Source organism: Lynx rufus, unplaced genomic scaffold (genome assembly GCF_022079265.1).
Source record: "Lynx rufus isolate CCGP_SWC_20201006 ecotype Redwood Valley unplaced genomic scaffold, mLynRuf1.p SCAF_5, whole genome shotgun sequence".
In the NCBI taxonomy this organism is placed as follows: domain Eukaryota; kingdom Metazoa; phylum Chordata; class Mammalia; order Carnivora; family Felidae; genus Lynx; species Lynx rufus.
The window spans coordinates 25943589-25969658 of record NW_025814867.1 but is presented as its reverse complement, the minus strand read 5'-3'; the positions used below and the strand labels follow the sequence as shown (position 1 = coordinate 25969658).

The 26070-nt window shown below is 37.1% G+C and overlaps 2 protein-coding genes across 7 annotated transcripts in view; one reads left to right on the top strand and one right to left on the bottom strand.

The window, feature by feature from the left end:
• HACL1 (2-hydroxyacyl-CoA lyase 1) overlaps nucleotides 1–16858 on the bottom strand; it is a 55713-nt gene extending 38855 nt beyond the window's left edge. For 2 of the 6 annotated variants that reach the window (XR_006965624.1, XM_047098929.1), the window contains exons 1-9: nucleotides 16477–16857; nucleotides 16196–16300; nucleotides 10948–10988; nucleotides 10242–10322; nucleotides 8034–8106; nucleotides 5784–5861; nucleotides 4875–4969; nucleotides 2988–3100; nucleotides 2137–2272 (exon numbers count right to left, since the gene is read on the bottom strand). Coding sequence is in view for 5 of the 6 variants with exons in the window: in XM_047098929.1 (XP_046954885.1) it covers nucleotides 2137–2272; nucleotides 2988–3100; nucleotides 4875–4969; nucleotides 5784–5861; nucleotides 8034–8106; nucleotides 10242–10322; nucleotides 10948–10988; nucleotides 16196–16300; nucleotides 16477–16566 (812 nt within the window). In the remaining variant the exon portion in view is untranslated. Of the gene's footprint in view, nucleotides 1–2136; nucleotides 2273–2987; nucleotides 3101–4874; nucleotides 4970–5783; nucleotides 5862–8033; nucleotides 8107–10241; nucleotides 10323–10947; nucleotides 10989–16195; nucleotides 16301–16476 lie in introns of those variants that run through there. The other 4 variants (XM_047098932.1, XM_047098930.1, XM_047098931.1 and 1 more) reach the window with 4 other exon arrangements.
• The window catches only part of BTD (biotinidase), a 30555-nt gene continuing 21259 nt past the window's right edge, over nucleotides 16775–26070 (top strand). The window contains exons 1-2 of the mRNA XM_047098934.1: nucleotides 16775–16886; nucleotides 18901–19051. Coding sequence (XP_046954890.1) covers nucleotides 19041–19051 — 11 coding nt within the window. The 5' untranslated portion in view covers nucleotides 16775–16886; nucleotides 18901–19040. The remainder of the gene's footprint in view (nucleotides 16887–18900; nucleotides 19052–26070) is intronic.

Here is a 26070-nt window from a genome sequence, read left to right as displayed (position 1 = left end):
TGAACTCTGTGCAGGGAGGAAGGAATGAGATCAGAAAAGCTATTCAGAGGACTACAAATGAATCTGTAATTTTTTTCTTTCCTAAAAAAAACAAAAAAACAAAAAACCAAAGCAATGACATATTACTTGATTACTTAATATTACATATTACTTAATAGATTACATTATATTTAATAAAGCTGAGTGGCAGTTATATAAGTGTTAATTAAATGACCTCTCATTTGTATTATTTAGAATATTTCATAATAAAGAAATTTCAAGAAATTAAAAGAAAAATGTATAGTTTATCAAATGTATGTTTTAAAAATCTAAAAAGGAGAGACTTCTAGTGCCAGCCAAGACTGGGTAAGCCCACTGTAGCCTAGCTCTCTAATCACAATGGAAAACTGGGAGCAAAATATAAAAAGTAACTGCCTGAGGATTCTGAAAAGTAACCAACAGTAGATGGGTGGGGGAAAGGAGTCAAAGAAGTGACTCACACAAGGGGTGAGTTTCTAAGGTTTATTTCCCTCTCTTTTACTTTGTAGCTTTGACTCAGGGCGGTGCTGGTTATAGAACTGGAGGGTAACAAAAACGTGGGGAGAAACGTTGTTTTTTTGGACAGGTGATCAAACAAAGGGACCCTGAAAGCCAGGGAGGAGCACGACGGGGAGAAGTTCAGATTTTTTTCTTTCTCCTTTTTTGCTCTCACAGCCATGCTCTGGGAGCGGCCCTCCTGCACAGCTGTATCATGGTAGATCCCCAGCAGCTAACATTCTGAGAGACTTCATTATTCAGGCAAGAAGAACCAGGAAAGGGGCCCCTTCGGACTGTAAAGAGTATGGGGACAATCCCCCTTACTTTTTATCTTTCTTTCTTTCTGTTACTTTGCCCCAAAGGCAGCTCTGTTTGTGCAGTACTATCAGGCAGCAGCAAGGGACTCCTGGAAAGGGCAGGGGGTGTCCTACAGAGTGTCACTCTGGGGAAAAGAAATCCCTAGTTCTGGAGAGGAACTGGCACACGACTGGGGTTCACCCTTGGGCTTTGCATGTGTGGACAAACACAGCAAAGGCTTTGAAACTCAACTGACTCTGGAGCTACTGCCCCTCTAGTAAGACCTTGCAGTCTGAACCTAACCAGACTAACTGCTTGCTAAAACAAACAAAATCAACATTCAACAGAGGATGTAAATAGGACCTAGAATCTTGTAACGTAATACTTAAAATCTAGGATACATTCCAAAAATACTCAATATATGAAAGAACCAGAAAAATTTGACCAATTCTCAAAAGAAATGAAAAGACACCCATTCTCTGATGACTCAGATAATGAGTAAACAAGGACATTAAAACAGCTATTATAATATGCTCCATAAAGTGAACAAAAATACTCTTCAAATAAATGGGAAGATAGAAGCTCTCAAAAGAGAAATATAAAATATAAAAGAGACAAAAGCATTGAAAAGAACTGAATGGAGAACACAGCATAATGTATAGAGCTATCAAATCACTATGTTGTATACCTGAAACAAATGCAACATTGCATAGCAATGATATTTCAATTAAAAGGTAAATAAAATAAAAAATTTATTTAAAAATAAATAAAAATAAAAAACATTTCATATAAGAAATTTCTAATAAACTACTTTAAAGATAAAAAAAGTTGAACAGATATTTAGGGACCAATGGGACAGTATCAGAATGTCTACAATTTGCATTATCCCAGGAAAGGAGAAAGAGATTGGTACAGAAAAAATATTTAAGAAATAGTGGTCAGAAACTTTACAAATTTGGTGGAAGACATTAATTTACAGATTGAAGATTACAGAACAAGGATAAACTGAAAGAAAACCATGCCTAGACATATAATCAAACTGCTGAAAACCAAAAATAAAGAAAAAATCCTGCAAGCAGGCACAGGAGAACATACTACATGTAGGGGAACAAGGATTCAAACGACTACAGATTTCTCATCTAGAACCAGGAGGGTCAGAAGGCAGTGGGCAACATCTTTAAAGTGCTGAAAAGTCTAAAAAGAAACAGGTGTGCTTAAAATTACATTTCAGAACTTCTCCTAGATTCATTAAAGTCACAAAATAATTTAAATTAGCTTAAAATCTGCCAGGCCATTGTACTCAAATTCTAGAATGCCACGCACCTGGATCTGGCAGCAGCCACACAGTTCGGATGGTTATCAGGGATAACACCCTTTCCCATGGGGGTGGGCAAAAACGGCAACTTACACCGCTCCACCAATTTCCTGATACCCATCTCTGCATGGGCATAAGCAGCACCTACAAGAAATGCAAACATATTAGACAAGTCAGTTAAGCTCCAGGCACTGTGATTCTTAAAACAGTTCACATGAAATTGCTTTTAGAACTTCTCAAATTTTCTTCCTGGGAATCTATCTTAAAGCCTATATATGGAAGAAGCTTTAAGCACAAACATGTTTGTCACAACTATACTAAACAAACAAAAAAAATGGCAAAGATTTAAGTATCTACCAGTGAAGTATTAGTATATACATGAGCAGACATTAAAATTATACTTAGGAAAAAAATTTAAGACTGAAGAAATGTTGTTATAATATTAAATGAAATAACCAATATAACTAAAACAGTCTATATGGTGTGATCACAATATACAAAATATACACACAAAAATGAATGTTTAAGATAGTTGTCTTTGGAAGAAGGGATTTCTTCTTTCTAATCTTCTGGATTTTCCAACATTTTTAATAATGATCACATTATTTTTATAGTGGAAGAAACCACAATTCATGCATAGAACTGAAGAAATAGAATAGATATTCCCTTAAAAGGGTAAGATCTCTGGGCATTCTAGAATAATTCTGTGATTTCAAAATTAATAAATAATGCTAAATGAAAAGAACTCATACTCCAATTTTGAATATTAGATATGTTAATAAGTAATGAAGACAATTTCTAAACAGAATCAACATTCTTTTGACAGCTGGGCAAAGTTTAGAGTTCCAATAAATGCTACCTTTCCCGATGATAAGAAGGGGCTTCTTGGCATTTCTAATAACAGTTGCTGCCATACATATAGCGGAGGTCTCTGCCATACTAACAGGAGGTGGCGTGCAACACTCCATGTACCTGGAAGTGAAGAGCTCTGTTCATTAAAAGAGGCAAGTTTTAAACTTTTAACTGTGAAAATAACAAATATATAAAAAGGTAGAAAAAAAGCGGTACAATAAACTCCATATATCCACCTGATATATTCAACAACTTAATATCATTTTACCACATTTGCTTCACACGTACGCACACAAATATGTACATAAATTTGTTTCCTGAACCATTTTATTTTTTTTTAGTTTTTTAATGTTTTATTTATTTTTGAGAGAGAGAGACAGACAGAGTGCGAGCAGGGGAAGGGCAGAGAGAGAGGGAGACACAGAATCTGAAGCAGGCTCCAGGCTCCGAGCTGACAGTATAGAGCCCGACACAGGGCTCGAACTCATGAACCGTGAGATCATGACCTCAGCCGAAGTTGCTCAACCGACTGAGCCACCCAGGCGCCCCATTCCTGAACCATTTTAAAGAGAATTATAGGCAATTAAAAGCTTTTCCATGCAGCTCTAAAATATAAAGACTTTCTCCTATATAACCATAATGTCCCTATCACACCTAGTAAATTAAGTTATTGCCTAATACCATCTAAAACCAATCAAGTGAGTAATTCATTGACAGGAAATTTGAATCAATGGTTTTACATTGTAGTAATAGTTCTTGTTGTAATAATAGTAAAAACATACTAAAAGCCAGTGTTTAATACTATGTGTCATTTAGTCTCATTTAATTTTCAAAACAATGAGGTTAGGCATTTTATTTCCATATCACCACTGGGGGAAAAACTCAAAGTAATTTGCCCAGCGTCCCCAGATGGTATGTGGCAGAGACTGGATTGAACTAGGTCATTCTGTCTCCAAAGCCCATGCTTTTAACTACCTCACTGTATTTCCATTCACTGGGAGAGTCAATATTTTAGTATACAACATGCCTTAGAAAAGAAATATTAAGTATAGTTAGCATAGAAATTTAAATTATAGTTAAGTATTTCTAGACACCAAATCCTCAGTGTTTTCATTTATTTGAATAAACATTGCACACTGTACAAAATTTGAACATATAATACAAAAAAGACATTCAACCTTTACAAAAATTTTAAAGAAGGCTTACAGAGTTAACTTACCAGAGACTTATCTCTGCCTTCCCTCCGCTCAATAATGCATTTATCATGTTCAGGTATTATGCAGAGTAGATGACTCTCACACCAAGAGAAGCAACTCCTTGGTATACTGAATACACAGAAATACACACCGTCTCTCTGTAGTCACTGGAGAACCACTGGGTCCACAACAGCAAGAATATACTAAATGGTACCCAGAGTGATGCATTAACCTAAGTATCCATCCTTATCTGAGGTGACTTTGATCCCAGTGAAAAATGTTTCTTATACTCTTTATTCACCCAGTGTTTATTTAAGGAAGAAGGGAACATGGCAAATCACAGTAACACCTGAGTTGGAATATTTTTAAATCACAGAGACAGACAGAAAGACTAAAGTTTTTTATGCCGAGTCCTAAAGAATTTTTCAACAGTCGCCTGATCTCTTGGTTTACACTATGAAGACTCTATATAACCCCTACTACATTGATGGTGATGTATTATTTATAGCTATTAGAAGAATAATTTAAAATGAGTGCTCAGAAAGCTCCAGGCCTTTGGCCAGGATTTAGTTTAATTATTAAATTGTCAAAAGTTAAGACAAATGAAGATTAATTTATAAACTGCTAAGTAATCTGTGAAAAAGTTAAACATTATAATAACACAATTAAGAAAGAACTCCAGTGTAACTATTCCTTACCTTACAGAATTCACATTCACCTGCAAGTTCACAAAATCTGCAGGTATGTCAACATAACAAGCACCTGGACGACCATAAATGCTGCTTCTCACTGCCTAAATTTATTACAAATAGAAGAAAATATTTTAAAACTCTCATTACATAACTGAAATACATAATTCACTCAAAGATCATTAAAATTGTGAAAGGAATACGATTTTAATTTTTCTGGACATCCTTAGCTGGAGAAATAAACAATTTTAACTAAAACTGAAATGCCCTCTATTGAAATATATATTTTAAAAGTATTTTTTTAAAGGGGAGAGATATGAAAGAAAATGCTCGCCAAAGGTTTTAAAATTCATGTTGTAGCACGCATTGGTCTTAGAAATTACCCACCAAGCTCTGCCTGCCAAGTCTTTACTCTGTAACATGTACTTTTCCCTGCTTCCTAATCCTAAAGACTTGGCCAACTGTGATGTTGTAATATGTATCACATGGTTTTGAAACAGCTCAAACATAACTCCACATACCAATGTTGGCCAACTAAAATTACTTTATAATACGCTGTTTAATCAACTAAGACACAGTTTTATATACATTAGTATAATTTTCAAACATAATCTTTTGGAAAAGCATGACAGAAAGGGAACTCAGGATCTCCTTTTATCTTTCTTTTTACTTTTCTGTAATTAAAAAATAATAATTTAAAAAACTTAAGGAGAAACTTTTTTCAAAAATTATTTATTTTATCTCTGTGTCTATGATTAAATGACAGCAAAATTAAAATGTACATAGCTCTTTATATCATTTTTGACTGCCTGAATATATACTAAATTGTTGCTCATTCTATTGAGAATAAAAATAACACAGGTATGAGCAACTGAGAAAAACCAATTGACTTGGAGGACCTGTAATTAAATACTTTACCTTCTCGATAATAGAGGGAATAGTCTCTATGCTGCTTGGCCGGGCAGAGAACTTGCTATATAATCTACAAGCTTCAACCTATATGCAGAAAGAAAATCCCTTAAAATTCAGCTTATAGATCATATTACTCTTCTGAAGGAAGACAAAACGTTAACTCATTACTTCCTATTATGTTTAGAGAAAAGATGGAGAAAATACATTACTTGGGCTGTTTCTGTAAAGCCTATGCAAAGCACAATCAAATTTAAGTCTCAGTATGATTCAGACAGTAAATAAAAAACAAGACATCATTTTCACTTCTCAGACTAGCAAAAAAGAAAGAGTTTGATAATATTCAGCGTCTACCTCCACACAGGAAAACAGGCACTCTCCTAAGCTGCTGGTGAAAGTCTAAATAGAAGGGAAGTTGATCATGTCCACTAAAAATTAAAATGAGCATATCTTGGACCCAAAAATTACATAGCCAGGAATACAAAACTTCATCTGTTTCATGTTGTTACAATGATAATCTAACCTTACGCTTCTGCCAATTTTCCTGTTACATATTTTACTGCTATGCTGTTTGGGATGTGCAGTTCAGTATTGTTAATTTTTCACTGTTTAAGGTTCCCTGAGGCATTATATAGAAATGGTGTCTCTTGATACTTTTTGGTATGAAATCTATGGAACAGTTGGTAGTCTTAGTCCCACAAGCACAAAGGAATTAAGATTTTCAGTCTCTTCCTGGTCATGGCAGTATTTCCACAAAAACAGTATTTAGATTTTAAATCAAATGTAGTGATCTTTCTCTTCAAATTTCTCATTTCATCTAATAAACTTATTTCATCTTCCTTTTCAGGAAAAAAATATCTGCAATGGACATTATCTCTGCTTTCTTTTCATCTATAAAGTTTCTATAGCAATCTTAAATTTCCTTTTAAATAACTTATCTGCTCTACTTATTTCTCAAATATATCAGCATCTTTTATTTTAATTTTTTAAAATGTTGTTTTTTTTTTTATTTTTGAGACAGAGAAAGACAGAGCATGAGCAGGGGAGGGGCAGAGAGAGAGGGAGACACAGAATCTGAAACAGGATCCAGGCTCTGAGCTGGCAGCACAGAGCCTGACGCAGGTTTGAATTCATGGACTGTGAGATCATGACCTGAGCCGAAGTCAGACGCTCAACCAACTGAGCCACCCAGGTGCCCCTATCAGCATCTTTTAAATAGCCATTGTTATTCTTTGCCATTGACGAAGTAAAACTTCAATTCCCTTTCAAGAGGACAGAAATATAACTTTTGCATCAAACTATGCCAAGATCTAAAATTTTACAATGATTTAAACCATATATAAAATTCTATGTTTATATTGAGGTTCTCATAATGACTTATGATTAACCAGTAGACTCTGCCTAATGGTTTTAACTTTGCTCATAACTTTGTACTATGAATGGGTAAATAAATGCTTAAGAGTTAATCATTCACTCTCACCTATTTGTTTCTACAATGATTCTTAAACCTGTAGCATTTTGTTTTGTGCATCTATTTATGAATACCTCTGTTGCACCTGTATTAAATATGTAGAAAAGCAAAAAAAAAAAAAAAATCCCACTATACCATCTTGTTGACAAATTCTTTTAAGTTTTTAGAAATTTTTAAATATTTTCTTTCCTCAGCTTTCTAAGATAAAAATGAACTTGTCCAGAGTCTACTGACAGTCATTTTATTTTTTCCTGATAGTCATTTTAAGTAGGATTTTTCCTCTCAATTTTTTACTTCCTTAAAGTTTGAGAGGCATTGTCCTACACCATTTTTATTCCTGCATCTTTAAGACTTATTTTCAGAGTGTAAAAGCCTGTTAAAAAGATGTATTTCTTAGGGTGCTTGGGTGGCTCAGTCGGTTAAGTGTCTGTGCAGACAGCTCAGAGCTTGGAGACTGCTTTGGATTCTGTGTCTCCCTCTCTCTCTGCCCCCACTCCCTGTCTCAAAAATAAACATTAAGGAAAAAAAAAAAAAAAGATGTATTTCTTGGAAGACTGCTCCTAAGCAGGCAGAGCCTGAGCTTCTTTAATATCCACACTGAGATTATCTTGTAGTTAAGGAAAAATCACCTTTAAATTATCTCAAATATGTCTATTTTATTGTCATTGTTTATTTTACAGATAGGTTTTTATTTTTTCTCGTTAAATCTTTTTTTTTCTTCTCATTAAATCTTAATAGCATTGATTTATGCTACTAAACTCTGTAATAACAATTTTAGAGTTGGATACCTGGGGAAACTCCTGGAACGCTCCCATAGTTTCCTGACTTCTTTCAGAAGAACCACCAATCACAATCAAGGGCCTGAAAAATTCGTTGTTTTAAAAGAGAATTACAAATAAGATAGACATGTAAAATACTGAGGAAAGTGCCCAATAAGTAAACAGCAATGTATGTTGACAGAGAAAATTTCAACAAACTAAATATTTAGTAGGCAACCGGATATGAGAGAACCCTTCTTTAATTCCTTAATTTCAGAAAAATCTGAAATTTATAGTAAATGCTTTTCCTCCATGCCTCCCTCTTCCCAAGTCCTTCTGGATATGATGCTAAATCTCTACCTGTGATAATGTAAAATAACTTTTTATGCCCTTCCCATTATTAGTCTTGGGATTAAGAGGAGGAAACAATTGTTTTTCACACCTTCCTAAGTGAGTCTATTTGGAAATGATGGAGTGAAAGAAACTCCACACCAATAATCCAATCTTATCCTTCAAGGAGAAGAAAAGTTATGGCAAACTTAAAAGTTATGAAAAACAAAGTCAGGCCCTAAAGAAGGTAAAGAAAGAGAAAGACTAGGAAGGGAGAAAGAAGGCATATGTCAAGAAAATGAACAATGCCCTCTTACTAGGACATTAGTCTAAATAACACTAAAATATTTAATCTTCTTTCATATTCCTAGTATTAAAGAAGATTAAATATTTTATGAATTGACTAGAACATAACCCCCTCTAACATGATCTTATTGGCTAAAGCATAGATCTTTGATCTTCTTTAGTAACAGATTCATTTAAAACCATTTCCTCTAAGAACTGCAAGTTACAAATACTGTATATTTTCAATCTTTGGAGTTTTGTTGGGATTCCCTTTATGGCCTCCACATGGTTAGTTTTTACTTCTAAACTACTATAAGAAGAAAGGAAAGAAGGCATCTGGCAAGAAAGCGGACAATGTCCTTCCTACTAGGACGTTGGTATAAATAATATCTAAATATTTACTCTTCCTTCATACTAGGATGATACTTCTTTGTATGAAGGAAGATTAAATGTTTTATGAATTGACTAGAACATAACTCCTTTTAACATGACCTTACTGGTTAACCCCAAAGATGGGGTTAAGTGCAAGGTCAAAGAGTAAGTACTAAAGAGCTTATAAAGCAAACTCAAAAAATCTAAGAATTTCAATTGTCTTGCTACTTATGCAAAACAAGATAAAGAACTGGATACATTCTTACATTCTGAGCTGAGGTGTTTTAAAAATAATTCTGCACTTAAAGAGAACTGCACACACATTCACATATATAGAGAGACACATACACATACATATACACACACACTCCAAAACGTGTTGGTTTTTTTTTAAGGTTTATATACAGTATAGTTTTAATGAGTTAAGCGTAAGCCTGTTCCCACAAGCTTCTACACGTAAGTTTATAAACACTTCTATCTTAATGAAAGATGAATATGAATGACATGTTATACACTGTCTAGTTTCTATGAGTTAAACACAGAGCTATCACCATATGCTTCTACACATACGTTTAGAAACACATATCTTGGGACACCTGGGTGGCTCAGTCGGTTAAGCGTCTGACTTCAGCTCGGGTCACGATCTCACAGTCCGTGAGTTCGAGCCCCATGTCGGGCTCTGTGCTGACAGCTCAGAGCCTGGAGCCTGCTTCAGATTCTGTGTCTCCCTCTCTCTCTGCCTCTCCCCTGCTCATGCTCTGTCTCTGTCTCAAAAATAAATAAAAACATTAAAAAAAAATTTTTAAAGAAACACTTATATCTTTTTTATTTTTTAGTAGGCTCCATGCCCAATGTAGGGCTTGAACTTATGACCCTGAGATTAAGAGTCCCATGCTTTACCAACTAAACCAGCCAGGCACCCCTAGAAATGTTTATATCTTAATGAAGGAAGATGTTACTTGAAAGAAGGTTTATACACAAGGGAGACTTAATGAATTAAGCATATGTGTATTTCCATATGCTTCTACACATAAGTTTTCCAAAAACTCAAAAATGTGTTTACCTCTAAGTAAGATTACTGATATTTTTTTGTTGTTCTTCCTAATACTATTCTTAATTTAATTTTTTACCAAGCCATTCCCTCAAGCACCTGATTCCAGGTCTTCTCACGCTAGATCACTGGTTGTTCCAGTAGGTAAAATCACACACTGACATTTAAGAAAATGTTTTCAGTAACAGCAATTTAATTACCAACAGTTCATGTTTGCATTTGCCATACCACCCAAAGCATGGATGAGACCTGGGCCAGAAACAACAAGGCATACGCCAGGCCTAGAAGCAAAACAGAATTTATTTTATTAAAAGCAGGTCAAGTGGAACAGGTGATTATATCACTTTAGGGGGAAACATGGCAACTTTCTTGGACTTCAAAGGAACGACATTCAGGTCTTTACTACAATTGGTAAAGTAATTATTAGAATATTTTGTGAATTATAAAAGAAACAAAAGAAAGATTGTATCAGTCTTCCTGCAAGAAAGAAGAGACCCATCATCTTCACACTATATTTCACTAACTTCTTCATATTTTGAACCTCTTCATGTTTTAAAGAGGTTATATTTGGCCCCCATTGATTTAACTGTATACAAAAGCAAATTTTTGACGTGGAGTACATTTTTATGTGGAAAAATATCTTTAAAAAATTTTAATAGATAAATATGTCAATTGATATCTGACAGAAAGTAATTCTGAAATGGAATGACCTGCCTCAACTTTTTTAAAAATTTAATTTGAATGCTTTACCCTAGATGTGACTTTCTAACTTCAGAACACTCAAGGAAAAAGTATCTCCATATATAATTCAGTTTGCCATTTTATATTCACAAAGTAATTTCTTAAGAAACTCTGTTTAAGACAGCCTTTAAAAGAAACAGAAATAAAACATAGACTTGAGTTTACCTGCCTGTCAGATATCCAATCGCAGAGGCAGCATAACAAGCCTACAAAGAAAAAATACTGGGACTTAAGCATACTGGGATCATTACAGTAAGTACATGTATAAATATTTACTATTAAATAAAAAACTAGAACAGAGTGGTAAAGGAGGAACTGGAACGCTTTCAGTTTTAGTAAGTAATGTTCTACCTGTAAATTTCAAGTAATGGCTTAGGTATCTAATCTAGCTCTTAGTGTTTCAAGGAATTTGTCTATATCATCTAGTTTATTAATAATATCCTCTTAGATTATTATTAATAATATCTGCAAGATCAACAGAAATGTTCTCTCTCAATCCTAATATTGGCAATTTATGTTTTCTCTCTTTTATTCTTCATCAGTCTTGCTAGGGATTTATCAAATTTATTAATCTTTTAAAAGAACCAATTTTTGGCTTTGTTGATTCTACCGTTAGATTCTACTGTTGTTTTCTATTTCACTGATTTCTGCTCTTGTATTCATTATTTTACTCCTTTCATTTTAGGTTTAGTTCGGTTTTCTTTCTCTAGCTTCTTAAAATATAAGCTTAAAGCACGGATTTTTAAAAATCTTCTTTGCTAATAGATTTACTTAAAGCTATTTCTTCTAAGAACTGCTTTAACTCTACCTTACAAGTTTGAAATCTCATCTTTTCTATATCATTCAATTCAAAATATTTCTTATTTTCTGCTGTGATTTCTTCCTCAACCCATTGGTTAGTCAGGGTTCATAGTGATGTGTCCTTTTTCATTCCTGCTATTAGTAATTTGTATTTTCTCTCTTTCATTTTTGACCACTCTGCCCTAAAGTTTTTTAGATTTTACCAATCCTTAAAAACGTTTACCAAGTATCAAATATGTTATTTCACTTTCAAGTTTGGGGATTTTCTACTTATCTTTCTGTTACTGAATTTATTTCTACGCTGTCAGGTTACATATACTGTATGTTTTCAATCTTTGAAGATTTGTTGAGATTCCCTTTATGGCCTCCATATGGTTAGTTTTTACTTTTCTTTTTTATTTTATTTTTTTATGTTTATTTATTTTTGAGGGGGACGAGGGAGCCGGGGAGGGGCAGAGAGAGAGGAACATAGAATATCTGAAGCTTGGACCCATGAACCCTGAGATCATGACATGAGCTGAAGTTGGATGCTTAACAAACTGAGCCACCCAGGCACCCTGGTTAGGTTTTACTTTTAAACTACCTTTCAAATGCACAGGAAAAAGGGGAGGTGCTAAATTAAATACAAGATAACCTGAAAAACTGCTAAATACTCTCTCAAATAAATCCTTTTTTTTAGTCTGAGACATCTTTTTCTAGTATTATTTCTTCTCATTTTTTTTTTTTAGAAATAGTAATAAAAATGATATTTTTCTAAACTCCACTCAATTTTATGTGTAGTAGACTTAACTTAAATAAACGTTTAGGATATAAGTGTAAAAAAATTAAAAATAAATTTTTAAGAATCTTTAACTGCTACCACTACCATATGCCCAACTAAGAAAGGGCACACAGGCTCCATGCCGTCTCTTTGTTACTATTCTCCACTGGCCCTTATCACTTTCCCTTTTGCACACAAGACCAAATTCACACAGGATAGTAATAAGACAACTCCAAAAATGCAAATGCATAAAATATAATGTCTGGTGCAATCTGAACACTGAAGAACACTGTCCACTTATTAAAGCGGGGTAAGAAATATTGCTACAGAATGCAAAATACAAAACAACATATACCAAAAATTATATCCTTCTGGTAGCAAATGTCAAAAGCTGAAAGGAACTCTTTTTATGATCATAAAACATGTATTTCTCTACCAAATTACCTCCACTCACAAGCAGAATGCTGTGTGTAGTACTTAAGAGAGCAGACTCTAGAACTGAATTGTTTTGATTCGAATCTTGCTCCTCTCCTTTCTGCTGTGTAGTTTTGGCAAGTTCCTCTGTACCCTGGCTTCCTTATCTATAAAATGAACATGACTGACAGCACTGCTCTGAGGATGAAATCAGTTAACATATATGTAAAACATTCAGAACACTGCCTGCACAGTTAGTCCTCAGTAACTGTCACATTCCCAACAGTGTGCCTCCTCCCTGGAAAGCCAGTCAGCGTATGTCTTGATCACGCTAAGGATCTGACGAAAGACCACCAGGTCACAACCATCCACAACCAACTACACCTTTCTCTTTAGCACAAACGCGTAATTGGACGCCAAGTCCTCTTCGGCCTCTTGAATGGCTTCTGAATCTGTTCTCACACTCTCCTTTCATCACCCTGTCATTACCCTGAATTCAGGCACTAGTTAAGTCTTCCTGAGTACTGTACTGTGAAGAGTCAGGTTGACTGAGGGGACTACGTACCGGGAACGTCCTACAGGCATCTTAGTCATCAAATTTGCATTCATTACCTTTTCCCTCCAAATTAGTTCTTCCATCTGTATTCCCGATCTGAGTCAGCGGTGCTGGGATCCCCCTAGTCAGTTAAGCAAGCCCACATCTAAGAATCATCTCCAGAAGAGCCTGTCCTCTCCTTCCTAGTTGGTTAATGCCCACTCATACTTCAAGACAGCTCAGGGATCATCTCCAGGAAACCTTTTCTGAAGCTTAAGGCTGAGCTGAGTACCCTTTTCTGGACTTCCGTAGCACCCAGAATATATCTCTATCATAGCACTTATCACATTATAATAAAATTGTCTGTTTATGTCTGTCTCCACAGTCAGGTTATAAGCTCCTGAAGTACAAGGAAAGTATGTCATTCATCTCCATATTCCATATGTCCAGTAAAGCACCTGGGACCTACAGAGGCCCTCCACTGAGATTACAGGGACTGAAATAAAACTTCAAGCTGCCCTGCTGATCCATACTCTGTACTACCATGATTTCTAGAGTACAAATCTAATTATGTCTCCCACCTATTTCGAAAAACCTTTCAGGTCTCATTCAATGCCTACTAAAAAAGTCCACATTCCTTTTCCAGCCATAGATTTTCTACAACCTCCCCTTAGTCTACCTATTCAGTCTCACAGCTCATTGTGCCTTTAAGCTATTTTGATGGAACAGCATGAACAAACCTTGCCTTCACGGGTAATCTTCTCTGTCCCACTCAGAGAGAACCAGTCATCTTTTATGTGCACCATTCCTTTATATATATATATATATATATATATATATATATATATATATATATATATTTTTTTTTTTTTTTGAAAGAAAGGGACAGAGACAGAGTGCAAGCAGGGAAGGGAAAAAGAGAGAGGGAGACACAGAATCTGAAGCAGACTCCAGGCTATGAGCTGTCAGCACAGAGCCCGACAGGGTCTCGAACCCATGAACCACAAGATCATGACCTGAGCTGAAGTCAGACACTTAACTGACTGAGCCACCCAGGCGCCCCTATATGCACCATTCCTTATACATACATTTTTTGTTTTATTTATTTATTTTTCAGAGAGAGAGAGAGAGAGAGAGAGAGAGAATGCATGTGAGCCAGAGAGGGGCAGCGAGAGGGAGAGAGAATCCCAAGCAGACTCTACCCTGTTAGCCCAGAGCTAGACATGGGGCTCGATCTCATGAATCATGAGATCATGACCTAAGTCAAAATCAGGAGTTGGATGCTTAGCTGACTGAGCCGCCCAGGTGCCCCTTATACATACATTTATAATTATACTATTATAATTACCTCACCTTCCCAAACTTAAAGATCACAACTAAACCTGGTTCCTGAAGGAAATATTGAAATATAACCCTCTAGATTTGGGCTTGCTTGACTGACTAGGTGAATCACAGTGCCACTGACTCAAATCATGAATACAGAGGGAAGAGCCAATCTGGAGGGAAAAGGTAGTGAATTCAAAATCAGACATGGGTTTCAGATACCTGTAATACATTCCTGATATATATTTCCCTCAGTCATGTGACTCATTCCAATAGTCAGAAGAAGACTTATACACCAGTACCTGGTATGTACTCAATAAATATTTGGTGTTTGAAGAAGAAACCAAACATTCCACCTTCATAAAAAAACAGTAAAATATAAGTTATTTTATTACATTTTACTTACTGACTTATTAATAGGTCAATAGCCTTATTTTCTCACATAGACGACAGAATAGAATATTGTTCCAACTAAGAAGAAAGAAATGATACAAACTCAAGACCTGATTTAAGATTTTAAAAAACCCATACTCCTCAAATCTTACACTTAAGGCCTGCCATTGAATTAATAAACAATGTGGTAAGCATTTACATCATGCAAAAGCCCCAAACAAGCCAGGCACTCCAGGGATATAACAAATGAACTACAACTCCTGCTCTCTAGGAGCCTACATGTGGTGGCAGAGAAAGGGTACCACTTAGGGAGGTCAAGGCAGCTGTCTGGGCAACAGATGGTAAGAGCCTGAATTAGAGAGCAACAAACAGTGAGAGCGCAAAGCAGGAATACTTAGCTTTAGATGGACTGACAGGGTATGAGGCTGCAGAAGTAGTTTCTTGATCTTTTAAACCAGCACATAGTAAGCACTAAGACTGGGTTGACAAAATGTCTCATCTTCCTTTCTTTTGCTTCCAAATAAGCCTCTAGGAAGAGTGGTTGCATGACGCAGTGGAAGGAGGACTGGACTGGGATTTAGGACACCAGAGTTCTAATCATGGCTTTACCATTTGTGAACCTATTACCTTGCAGGGCCACCTACCATATAACATGAGAGCCTTGGTCTTCACCCATTCATCTCTAGGAAAGGCCTGAGCACCTATCATGTGCTAGGCACTGGGGATACAGATGTGTCAAGAAGAAATAATATCCCCGCTCTCCTGGATCTCACAGCCTAATAGGGAAGTCAGACCAGACAAATAATACACAGAAAGAGATACATCATAACAGGTAGTTATGAGAGGACAGAGGGACTGAATTCAGACCAGGAAAAGTGTCCCTTTCAGTTCCAACGCTCTAGACTTGGCAGAGAACGACCCGGTGTAGTGTCAAGAGCATGGACTCCAGACCCCAGAATACTTGGGTTCAAATCCTGGCTTCTGACACTAGCAACTTGTCACCTCGGGCAAATTACTCAACCTCTCTGTGTCAACTAGGATTAACAAAAACAGTTCTTGCTTCATAGGATTGCTGCGCTTGGTCTGCTTGAAGAACGGTGGTAAGGGCTGAGTGTCTGCGATGAATATCTGCTGCTATTATCAATCATTCCCAATAACGCTTTCGGCCCCCCACTGTCCATACTCACCGCTTGCTCATTCCTCATCCCGACATATCTGATGCCCATCTTCTGGGCCGCAACGGCGATTTCGGTCACTGGGATGCCTACGATGCCAAACATGTACTCTACATCCTGGGGGCCAAGAACAGGGGAATAAATGCCCGGGCCCGCGCCACACCGTTCCCTCCCGGGGCGCTAAAAGGAAAGCCTCAAGGAAAACCTCCCCACCTCCCACCGCACCCCTCTCCTTGTCTCCAAGACAACGTCTCCGCCCCCCCCGCCGGCTTCCGTAGGAGAGTCCACCGTACTTGCGTTTTCAGGGCCTGGGCGATGACTTCAGCACCAGAAACCTGCTCCTCGTCTCCGTCGCTACGTGCGGCTCTGTTAGTCTCCGACATCTTCCACCTAAAACTTCGAGATACTCTCTCAGTCAAACATCAAGCTGACACGTAGACGCCCAGCAAAATAAAGTCGGGGGGACAGCCGCTCACCAATTGTGGAAACCGCTCCTCTGACTGACAAGGAGGAAGGCAACCAACCAATTTGAAAAGCGGGAAGGAAAAGGCGGGGCTTAAATCCGTCGGCTCGCAGCGTGAGTTGAGAATGTAAACACACTCCTCCAATCAGAGCCGTGCCCTTTTCCCAGCTCCTCCATTCGCGGGGCCAGAGTGCCAGAAGGAGGCGGGACTAGCAGGAGGCTGAGACCTATGCCAAGCAGGTGAGACGCGGAACCTCTGAGGCCTGTAGCTCCTCTGTGCCTACCCTCCGGAGGCATTTGAGGGTTCGCTAAGGCGAGTGGAGCACACGCAGAGTAGGAGCGGAAGGAGGGCTAGGAGCACTAGCGGAAGGGGGCGTGGCGGGCGCTCTCGCCTCCGCCCCCCCGGGCGCCCTAAGGGCCTAGGCAGTTTTCGCAAAGGCTGCTGGGACCCGGGTGGGCTGGGTGGAGCCTAGCCTAGTGCAAAGTTGAGTTTCGGTCGTATTGTGCTTGTACGTCTGCTGTGTACTAGGCGTTTACTACACGCTTTTTGGTTTACACGCTCTTTTGTAACTAAAGAAGTTTCACAACTATGTAGTTCGTGAAACATAGTCAATAGTACACGTCAGTTAAATCCATAAACGGATTTACTCTTTATCCCAATATACATGGGGACACCGAATTTCCCAACCAAAAGACAAAGTAATTTTGCCCAGAGCCATTGAACCCATCCCATTCTTCAGAATCCCCAGCTTGTACTCTACTCACTGTTTAGTCCTTAGGCTGGCTACAAGAGACAAGAAGGAACCCTTGAACCTAGTTACATTTGACCATTGTTTTCTCTAACCCTTGCGACTAGCCCACTCTTCCTCTCCACTCTCCATTCTTGTCTTTCCAAAATCAGGAAATGTGGGTTTTCATAATTTTTAGATTTAGTCCCTGTCTACCACCAGTCCCTGTAGCTTGATAACCTTTTAAAACGCATTTTTGAGCGAGAAAGATGTTTGTAGTGCAATTTCTGAGGGTGTGGTCTCCGTCCAGGTCCTGAAACCACCGGTTCAGTAATAAAATCTCCATAACAAAGAGTGGAACTTTAAATTTTTGAGGATTTGGAGTGTTTCAAAGCAAAAAGGCAAGTAATATGCGGAAGGTAGAGAGAGGAGAAGGGAGTGGATCATGGGTAGAGGAATGAATGAAAAGCACTGGAAGTGAAAGGATTCCTAAATCCAGAGATTTTCTAACTGTAGTCATGGGCCCTTCCAAAAGGTCTTCTTTTTGGCGGTTCAAGCCCTAACCTCCCACTCTAAAGACAAGAGAGTGAAATAGTTACCTCCCTGGATACGGGACCTAGCCTAAGGTAGCCGATCAAAGAGGGAGATTTCTTTGATGTCTCAGAGTTCCTCTAAAATATAAATGCAGGTGTTGCATTTCCACTCCAAAATGTATCCATATTTTAATACAAGTATTATCTTTTTATGAGGTAAAATAAACATGCAATTAAATGTACAGGTCATAAAGAAGTTTTGACAATTGGCTATACCTATGTAATCGCCACCCAAAATAAAAATGACATTTTAAGCTTACCAGTCAAGTGAAATTGATGTTCCAGAAAGTTGCAAAATGTTCTTTGTGTGGCTTTGAATAGTCCTGTTCTTTGTCTCCCGTCTCTGAGAAGCATGGACCTCCTCTATCAGGTAGTATTGTTTATATCAACACCTATGTGAGAGTCTGTACTACCATTGTATCAGAATCACTTGGAAAGCTTTTTAAAAATGCAGTTGCTTAGGCCCTACACCACATTTTCTGAATCAGTGAGTTGGGACAAGTTAGGCACCTATATATTTTTTAAAGCTGCTACCTAATTTTGATTTGCAGCCTGACTTGGGAACCCCTAGCTCTGTACTCATGGTTGAAGCATTAGTTAACAATGAAATGTGTGACTGCCTGTTACCAAAGTAATACTGTTGATTCGTTTGGATTTACAGGTTCAAGGCTACTTGGCAGCACAGACCGTGTAGATCGTTAGTCCATTCATGGGACCTTGTGTCTACTTCTGTGTCAAAAGAATCATGGACAAAATCACTCCACATAAAGTGTGGTGAAAACTGTGCCATGAATTGGAACAAGTCCCCTGAATTTAGATTAATGGGTTTTACAAAAAGGATACATTCTCAACTGACTGGATTCTGGCCTTTAGCAAGGGGAAAAGTCAATGAGACTATTTAAACTTGCTTTCACCTTTGTATCTTTGGTTCAGGGTACAACGTTCCACTGTGTACTTGGTCGGATGATTCAGCACAAGTGATCCTTGTCCCCAGGATTAGCAAGCCCTGAGAGCAACTCCTTTCCATCCAATTGTGATTACAGGATTCTGCTGTGATTTATCCAGGCCCTTCCATGCAAACTTTGTAAGCATTAACCACATTCTTTATTACTTTGATTGGTGGTAGGCATGGGATTTTATTTGGTGCATGTTTTATTGGAATTTTTTTGTTTGGTTTTGTTTCTTTATCCATGGAATGAGGTCAAAGGAGGAATAAGTCTGAGTTGTTTTTTTGTTTTTTTTTGTTTTTGTTTTTTTGTTTTTTAAAGAAAAGGCTAACACAATGATAATATGCTCTCTAAAGCACAGAGCTGGGATGACTGGGTGGCTCAGTTGATTAAGTGTCTGACTCTTGATCTCAGCTCAGGTCTTGATCTCATGGTCATGAGTTCAAGCCCCACATTGGGCTTCATGCTGGGTGTGAAGGCTACTTAAAGAAATAAAATAATAAACAAACAAAGAGCAGAGGTGGTCATCAAAGTGTCTATGCCCAAGTTCATCTGGGTAAAGAGAATATCCAGGCAACCAGGTAACTTATTAAGAGTTGCAAATATAGTGCCTAGAGAAAATATATTCTCTAAAGGCAGTTTCTAAAAGTAATAGTAACTCCTCAGGCCCCCAAATTATGATAGTATGTTTTAATTTCAGTAAACAAAGACACTAAAAATCCTTGTGATTATTTAAAAAGCAAAACACCAGCTGAACCTATAAGAAATTGTCTCACAAACCTATGTTATCAAGATGTGAAGTGTTTGGTTATCAAGTGAAGAAATGAATTAGGGTTATTTGTGATATATTATAGAATGGCTGAAAAGAAAAGAAAATTGGCTGAAATAAAAGAAAGCTGAAACTAAGTACCTTAAAAACAAACAAAAAGCAAGCAACAATAACAAAAAGAAAAAAGGATATCTATGTAGAATACTCTTTTTAAAACCAACACTGAAAACCGTACAGCAAGAAATGTGCTATAAAAAAAATGTGTGAACATAATTAGAGCAGAAAATAAAATATAAAATAAAATGTTCTTTGAATAAAATAGGTTAAGTTGATCTTTGCTTCTCATTAAATTGATGGACTGCAAAGTACCAAAGCTCAGAAATAGGCTTGAAGCAAAACCAGTGAAAAGCAGTTTTCTTATTGAGGTGTCTGGGACAGGTTTAATGCCTATTTCTGGGAGACGGGTACTCGGGGACGGGTACTGGGTTTTTTTTCCAGTTGTTTGTGACCTAGAGAAAGGTTGGATTTCTGCCCTTGGCTAGGACACACAAGCACCTTTTCTCTACATTTGAATGCCAGCTAGACCCAGACCTGGAGTGGGAAACACAGTTGGGCAGAAACTGAAGAAACATTGTGTCCCTCTTATTGCTGTGTCTTCGTCCATTGTGTGTTTGGTTGTTTGTTTGTTTGTTTTTTCAGTTTAAATTTGGGGTGGTTTGACTTCAGCAATCGTTAAATCACTAATAAACATGTTACTTTATGTAAAGCGCACCAGAAAATGGTGACAACTGTGTGTCATGCTATGAGGATGTAAGAGATTTATCTCAAGTGGCTTAGAAACCGTAATCCAATATTTCTCAGTATGATAGAACCCCACACTTGGGGGTGGCCCATGGTGGGGGTGGGGTTGGGGACAGCTATCACTTATGAAAAATGGTAGCAATAGTTCAATGCTTCTGTTTTCATTTGTTTCTTCTGTTTCGCCATTAGCCTTCATTACAGTCCCTTTCCTTAGCTTTTAAAAGTGTACCTTATTGTTTTGTTTTGCTTTTAATCTGTTCCTCATGTGAGCAAAACAAAGAATCCACTCTGGGGCAGAATCTCTGAATGATTCCCGGGGTTCTGAATGGAACTGCTGGGGTGTAATCCCAGGTGAGGGACATCTTCCTGATTAAGAGTTTAGGCCCTTGAACTTCCTTCTGTGTCATAACCTTTGAGTTCCCCTTCGGAGCTTACCTGTGACATACTGTTTTATTCGCTTTAAAGTTTGTTTATATTTAACATTTACGGCATCTTTCAAACCCGTGAATGGGAACAGAGATGGATTCATACACATGTACCCAGCCCCTAGCTCAAGAAATTCATTAAAAATACAGTGAAGCTCCCTGTGGATCCCTTCCCCAGTGCATTTTCCACCCCCTGTGCCATAGAGGTAACCACTATCTTGAATTTGGTGTTTATAATTCCCACATTAGCCATTCTCTCTTTTTTTTAGTTTTTTAATGTTTTTATTTACTTTTGAGACAGAGAGAGACAGAGCATGAGTGGGGGAGGGGCAGAGAGAGAGAGGGAGGCACAGAATCTGAAGCAGGCTCCAGGCTCTGAGCTGTCAGCACAGAGCTCGATGTGGGACTCAAACTCAGGAACCATGAGATCATGACCTGAGCCAAAGTTGAACATTTAAACGACTGAGCCACCCAGGCACCCTTCACATTATCCATTCTTTACTGGATGGACATTTAGGTTATCTTTAACTTTTCATTGTTATAAACAAATTTCTCTAAACATTTTTGCATGTCCCCTGGTGTGCCTGTGTGAGTTTTTGTGTATATGTGGCTAGGGGCGGGTCACATCAGTGTTACTAGATATTGCCAAATTGGTCTCCAAAGTTACTGTACCAATTGATAGTCCCACATTCTGTTTATAAGAGCTCCCCTTTCTCCACATTCTCAATCATGAAATTTGAAATTTTTGCCAATCTACGTGAATGTGAAATGGCTTCTCATTTGCATTTCCCTGACTACTAATGAAGATACAGGTATAGATATGCCATCTGGGTTTTCTTATTCTGTCAATTGCCTCTTTTATATCTTTTGCCCATTTCTTTATGGATTGTTTATCTTTTTCTTATTTATTTGTAGATATTCTTTATATATTCTGAATGCTTATGCTTTGTCTTTTAACTTTGTTTATAGTTACTTTTGAGGTGCAAAGTTGTGGGGTTTTGGGGTGTGGTCACATTTGACAATTCTTTTCCTTTCTGTTTTATACTCTTTGTATCTTGAGAAAATATTCCTTAACCTGGGATGAGATTTATTTTTCTATATTTTCATCAAAAAGTTTAGCCTACCTGGAATTGATTTCTACATGTGATGGAAGGTATCATTCCAAGGGTTTTTTCCATATAATATCTATAACAATTAGATTTGCTGTGTAATTAATTAATCACTCTAAAACTCAGTGACTTAAAACAACGACCATTTATTTAATTTATAGTCTTGTGAGGCTGGACTCAGCTGGGCTCCTTCATGTGCCCGTGGTCAGTTGCTAGGTCACTCTGCCACTGGAAGCTGACTGGTTACCCACTGGGGTGGCAGGTATATTGCTACTGAACCAGTTATCTCTCAACATTCAACAGGTGTCCCTGGGCTTCTTCAGTTGGTGGCAGCAGATTGCAAAAGGGGACAAACCCCATTGTGGAACCTTTGTATATCATGGTTGCTAACATCCTATCAGCTAAAGCAAGTTACATGGCCGAGTTCAGACTCTGACTAAGATGGCATTAAAAGTGATATGATAAAGAAACATGAATATGGAGAGAGGAATCATTGCTAGCCATTTTTGCTAGTCAATTTCCCAAAATATCCATTTTCCATTTATGGTATAGTTCATTCTTATCCCAATGATCCATAGTGTCATCTCTGTTATATTATCAAGTTTCCATATATGTATGTCGGCTGTCTCTGTACTCTGCTCTTTCTTAATTTTTTTGAAATAAGTCTTATGTTGGTAGGGAAGTCCTTCTATTTTGTTCTTTTGAAAACACCTTGTCAGTTGCTATAATGTCCTATTGCTGCTATAACAGATTACCACAAATTTGGTGGCTTAAAAACAACATAAATGCATTATCTTATAGCTCTATAGTTCAGAAGTCTGAAATGGGTCTCCCTGGGATAATATCAAAATGCTGGCAGGACTGCGTTCCTTTGTGGAGGCCTTAAAAGAGACTCCTTCTAGCTTCTAGAGGCTTCCCACATTCTTTCTTTTTAAAAAAATTTTTTTTTTCAACGTTTATTTATTTTTGGGACAGAGAGAGACAGAGCATGAACGGGGGAGGGGCAGAGAGAGAGGGAGACACAGAATCTGAAACAGGCTCCAGGCTCTGAGCCATCAGTCCAGAGCCTGACGTGGGGCTCAAACTCACGGACCGCGAGATCGTGACCTGGCTGAAGTCAGACGCTTAACTGACTGCGCCACCCAGGCGCCCCGAGGCTTCCCACATTCTTGGCAATGTGAACAATATCAGGCCTAAACCTTCTCATGCTACCATCCCTCTGGTTCTCCCTCTTCTACTTTCACTCATAAAGGCACTGGTGATTGCACTGAGCCTACCTACATAATCCAGGATAATATCTATTTTACAGTCAGCTCTTTAGCAACCTTTAAAAATACATATACACACATATATAATATATATAATATATATATGTATATATATGTATATGTATATATATGTATATATATATGTGTATGTATATATATGTATATATGTGTGTATATATATTATGTGTGTATATATGTGTGTATATGTATATATGTGTGTATATGTGTGAAGCAGGCTTCACACTCAGCATGGAGCCTAATGTGGGCTCAATCCCATGATGCTGGGATCATGATCTGAGCCAAAATCAAGAGTTGGATGCTTAACCAACCGAGCCACCCAGGCAACTTTAGCATCTTTAAGCAACTTTAATTCCCTTTTTGCCATGTAACCAACATACTCACAGGTTCTGGGGATTAGAATGTCTTTAAAGGGCCGTTATTCTGCCTACCAGATCTATTCATGGTCTTTTTTCTACATATTATGGAATCAGTTTATCGCATTCCAGTTTAACACTCATTAGAATTTCAATTGGAATTATATTGAATTTATAGATTAATTTGGATAGAACAATGTCTTTATATTATTGAGTCTTTTTGCCATAAGCATATCTCTCCATTTATTTTATTCTTCTTTAATGTCTTTCAATAAAAATATTTCATTATACTTGCTATATTTATTCCTAAGCACCTAACTTTTTATTGATTTTTTTGCATTTTCTAGTTTTAGGGGGCCACTGTATTAGAATGCAATTAATTTTCGTATGTTGGTCTTAAATGTAACTATTTTACTATACTTTCATATTAATTATAATAATTTGTTTATGGATTCTCTTGGATTTCTTTGTAGATAATCATAGAATCAATGAAGGTTTGTTTTTTCTTTTCTTGGTCTTTTATCTTTTCTATTTCTTTTTCTTAGCTTAATGCACTACTTAAGACCTCCAGTACAATATAGATAAGAAGCACTGATAAGTGGCATTTTTGTTTCATTTAACCTGTTAATACAGTGAATTAAGTTGATATACTTTTTCATATTAAATGCTTTATCATTCTTGTGATAAACCTAGCTTGGTCATGATGATGATTTTCTTCTTATACATTGCATAATTCAGTTTGCTATTATTTTTATTTAGACTTTCTATATTTGTGTTTAAGAGTGAGAGTCAACCATTATTTTCATTTCTTGAACTATCCTTATCTAGTGTGGGTATCAAGGTTATACAATCTTTTTTAAAAGTTTTGGGACAGTTTGTATAAAATACATAGGTGTAAATATCTTCATATAAAAAAAATACAGTATGTATCTTTTCCTTGAATGTTTGGGAGAATTCCCCTAAACAGTAGACCAAGATTGGTGCTTCTGGGGAGGAGCCTTTGATAATTTAATTTTTCTTGGATAATTGGTCTGCTTAGTTTTTTTTCTTTTTTGGACTTAGTTTTGGTAAATTTTATTTTCCTAGAAAGTTACGTGTTTCATCCACGTATCCATTCAACATACATTTGTTCCAGAGTAACAGATAATCAATTCTAAATCTTTGTTATGTTCCCTTTTAATTTTTTCTTTATGTTCATGTGCCTGTTTATTACTTTTGTTCCTGATCAATCTTGATGGAGATTTGCCTAATTTCATTAGTCTTTTCAGAGAATAAATTTTGTACCCAGGCTCTCTGGAGAAATGGCTACTTCTAGACCTGAGCCAAGGAATGTGCAAGAGAAGCTTGGGACATAGTTTAATGTCAGATTGCAGAAAAGCTATTAGAAACTACTAGGGTAATATCAAGAAGAATCTATAGCTAACGTGAAGAGGCTGCCATTGGCCAAGGATGGGATACTTTGAGTTTCAATAATGATAATAATTGAGATGGAGAGAAACTCATAAAATATGTTTAAATACATGAGTTCGTAAATGATATTTTTTAAAGTTTTTTTTTTAATTTTTAAGTAATCTCCTCACCCAACATGGAGCTCAGGCTTACAACCCTGAAATCAAGAGTTGCATGCTCCACCAACTGAGCCACCCATAAATGATATTTTAAAAAATTGGTCAACTTCAGAGAATAATAGAGAACCAATTCATTGTCTTGAAAACTGATTTTAAAAAGAATGGAAGAGAGAATCTAGCATTTATCCTGCCTTTTCTGTATGCACTGTACCACTAGATAACCAAATAGCAGATAAAATAGAATGTCTTTTTATAAAAAGTATTCCAATTAATAAATAAAATGATGGAATTAGAAAGCTAGCACTTTGCAATCCCCAATGAACATATAAAGGCATTAAGTATCAATGTTTTGTGCTAAGATTATGAGAAGAGAGTTAGACACGTGCCTCGTGATGAAAATACACACTGCCACCCATAGCCTTGCCAAAAGGATGGACACTGAGTCTGATCCAGTCTTGGATCCAGCTGCCAATTGGCAAGAAATAGCAAAGAAAGAGGAAAAGTTTGAACCTCACCGTGCATTTGCAATAATACAACCCATTCTGTTGGAAAATCTACAGGTCTAATCTACAGGCTTCTTCAACAAGTTTGTTTTATGGAAATAAAAGGGACGAAAAAGGAAATTCTAGATTAAAAGAGACTTAAAGCCTATATCAATGTTTTAATTTTTTTTTTTAAATTTACTTTTTTAGTAATCTCTACACCCAACATGGGGCTTGAACTCACGACCCCGAGATCAAGAGTTTCATGCTGTTCTGACTGAGCCAGTCAGGCACGTCAATATATCAGTGCTTTTAAATTAGGAAGACTAAACTATAATGTCTAGGGATGCACATTGGGTC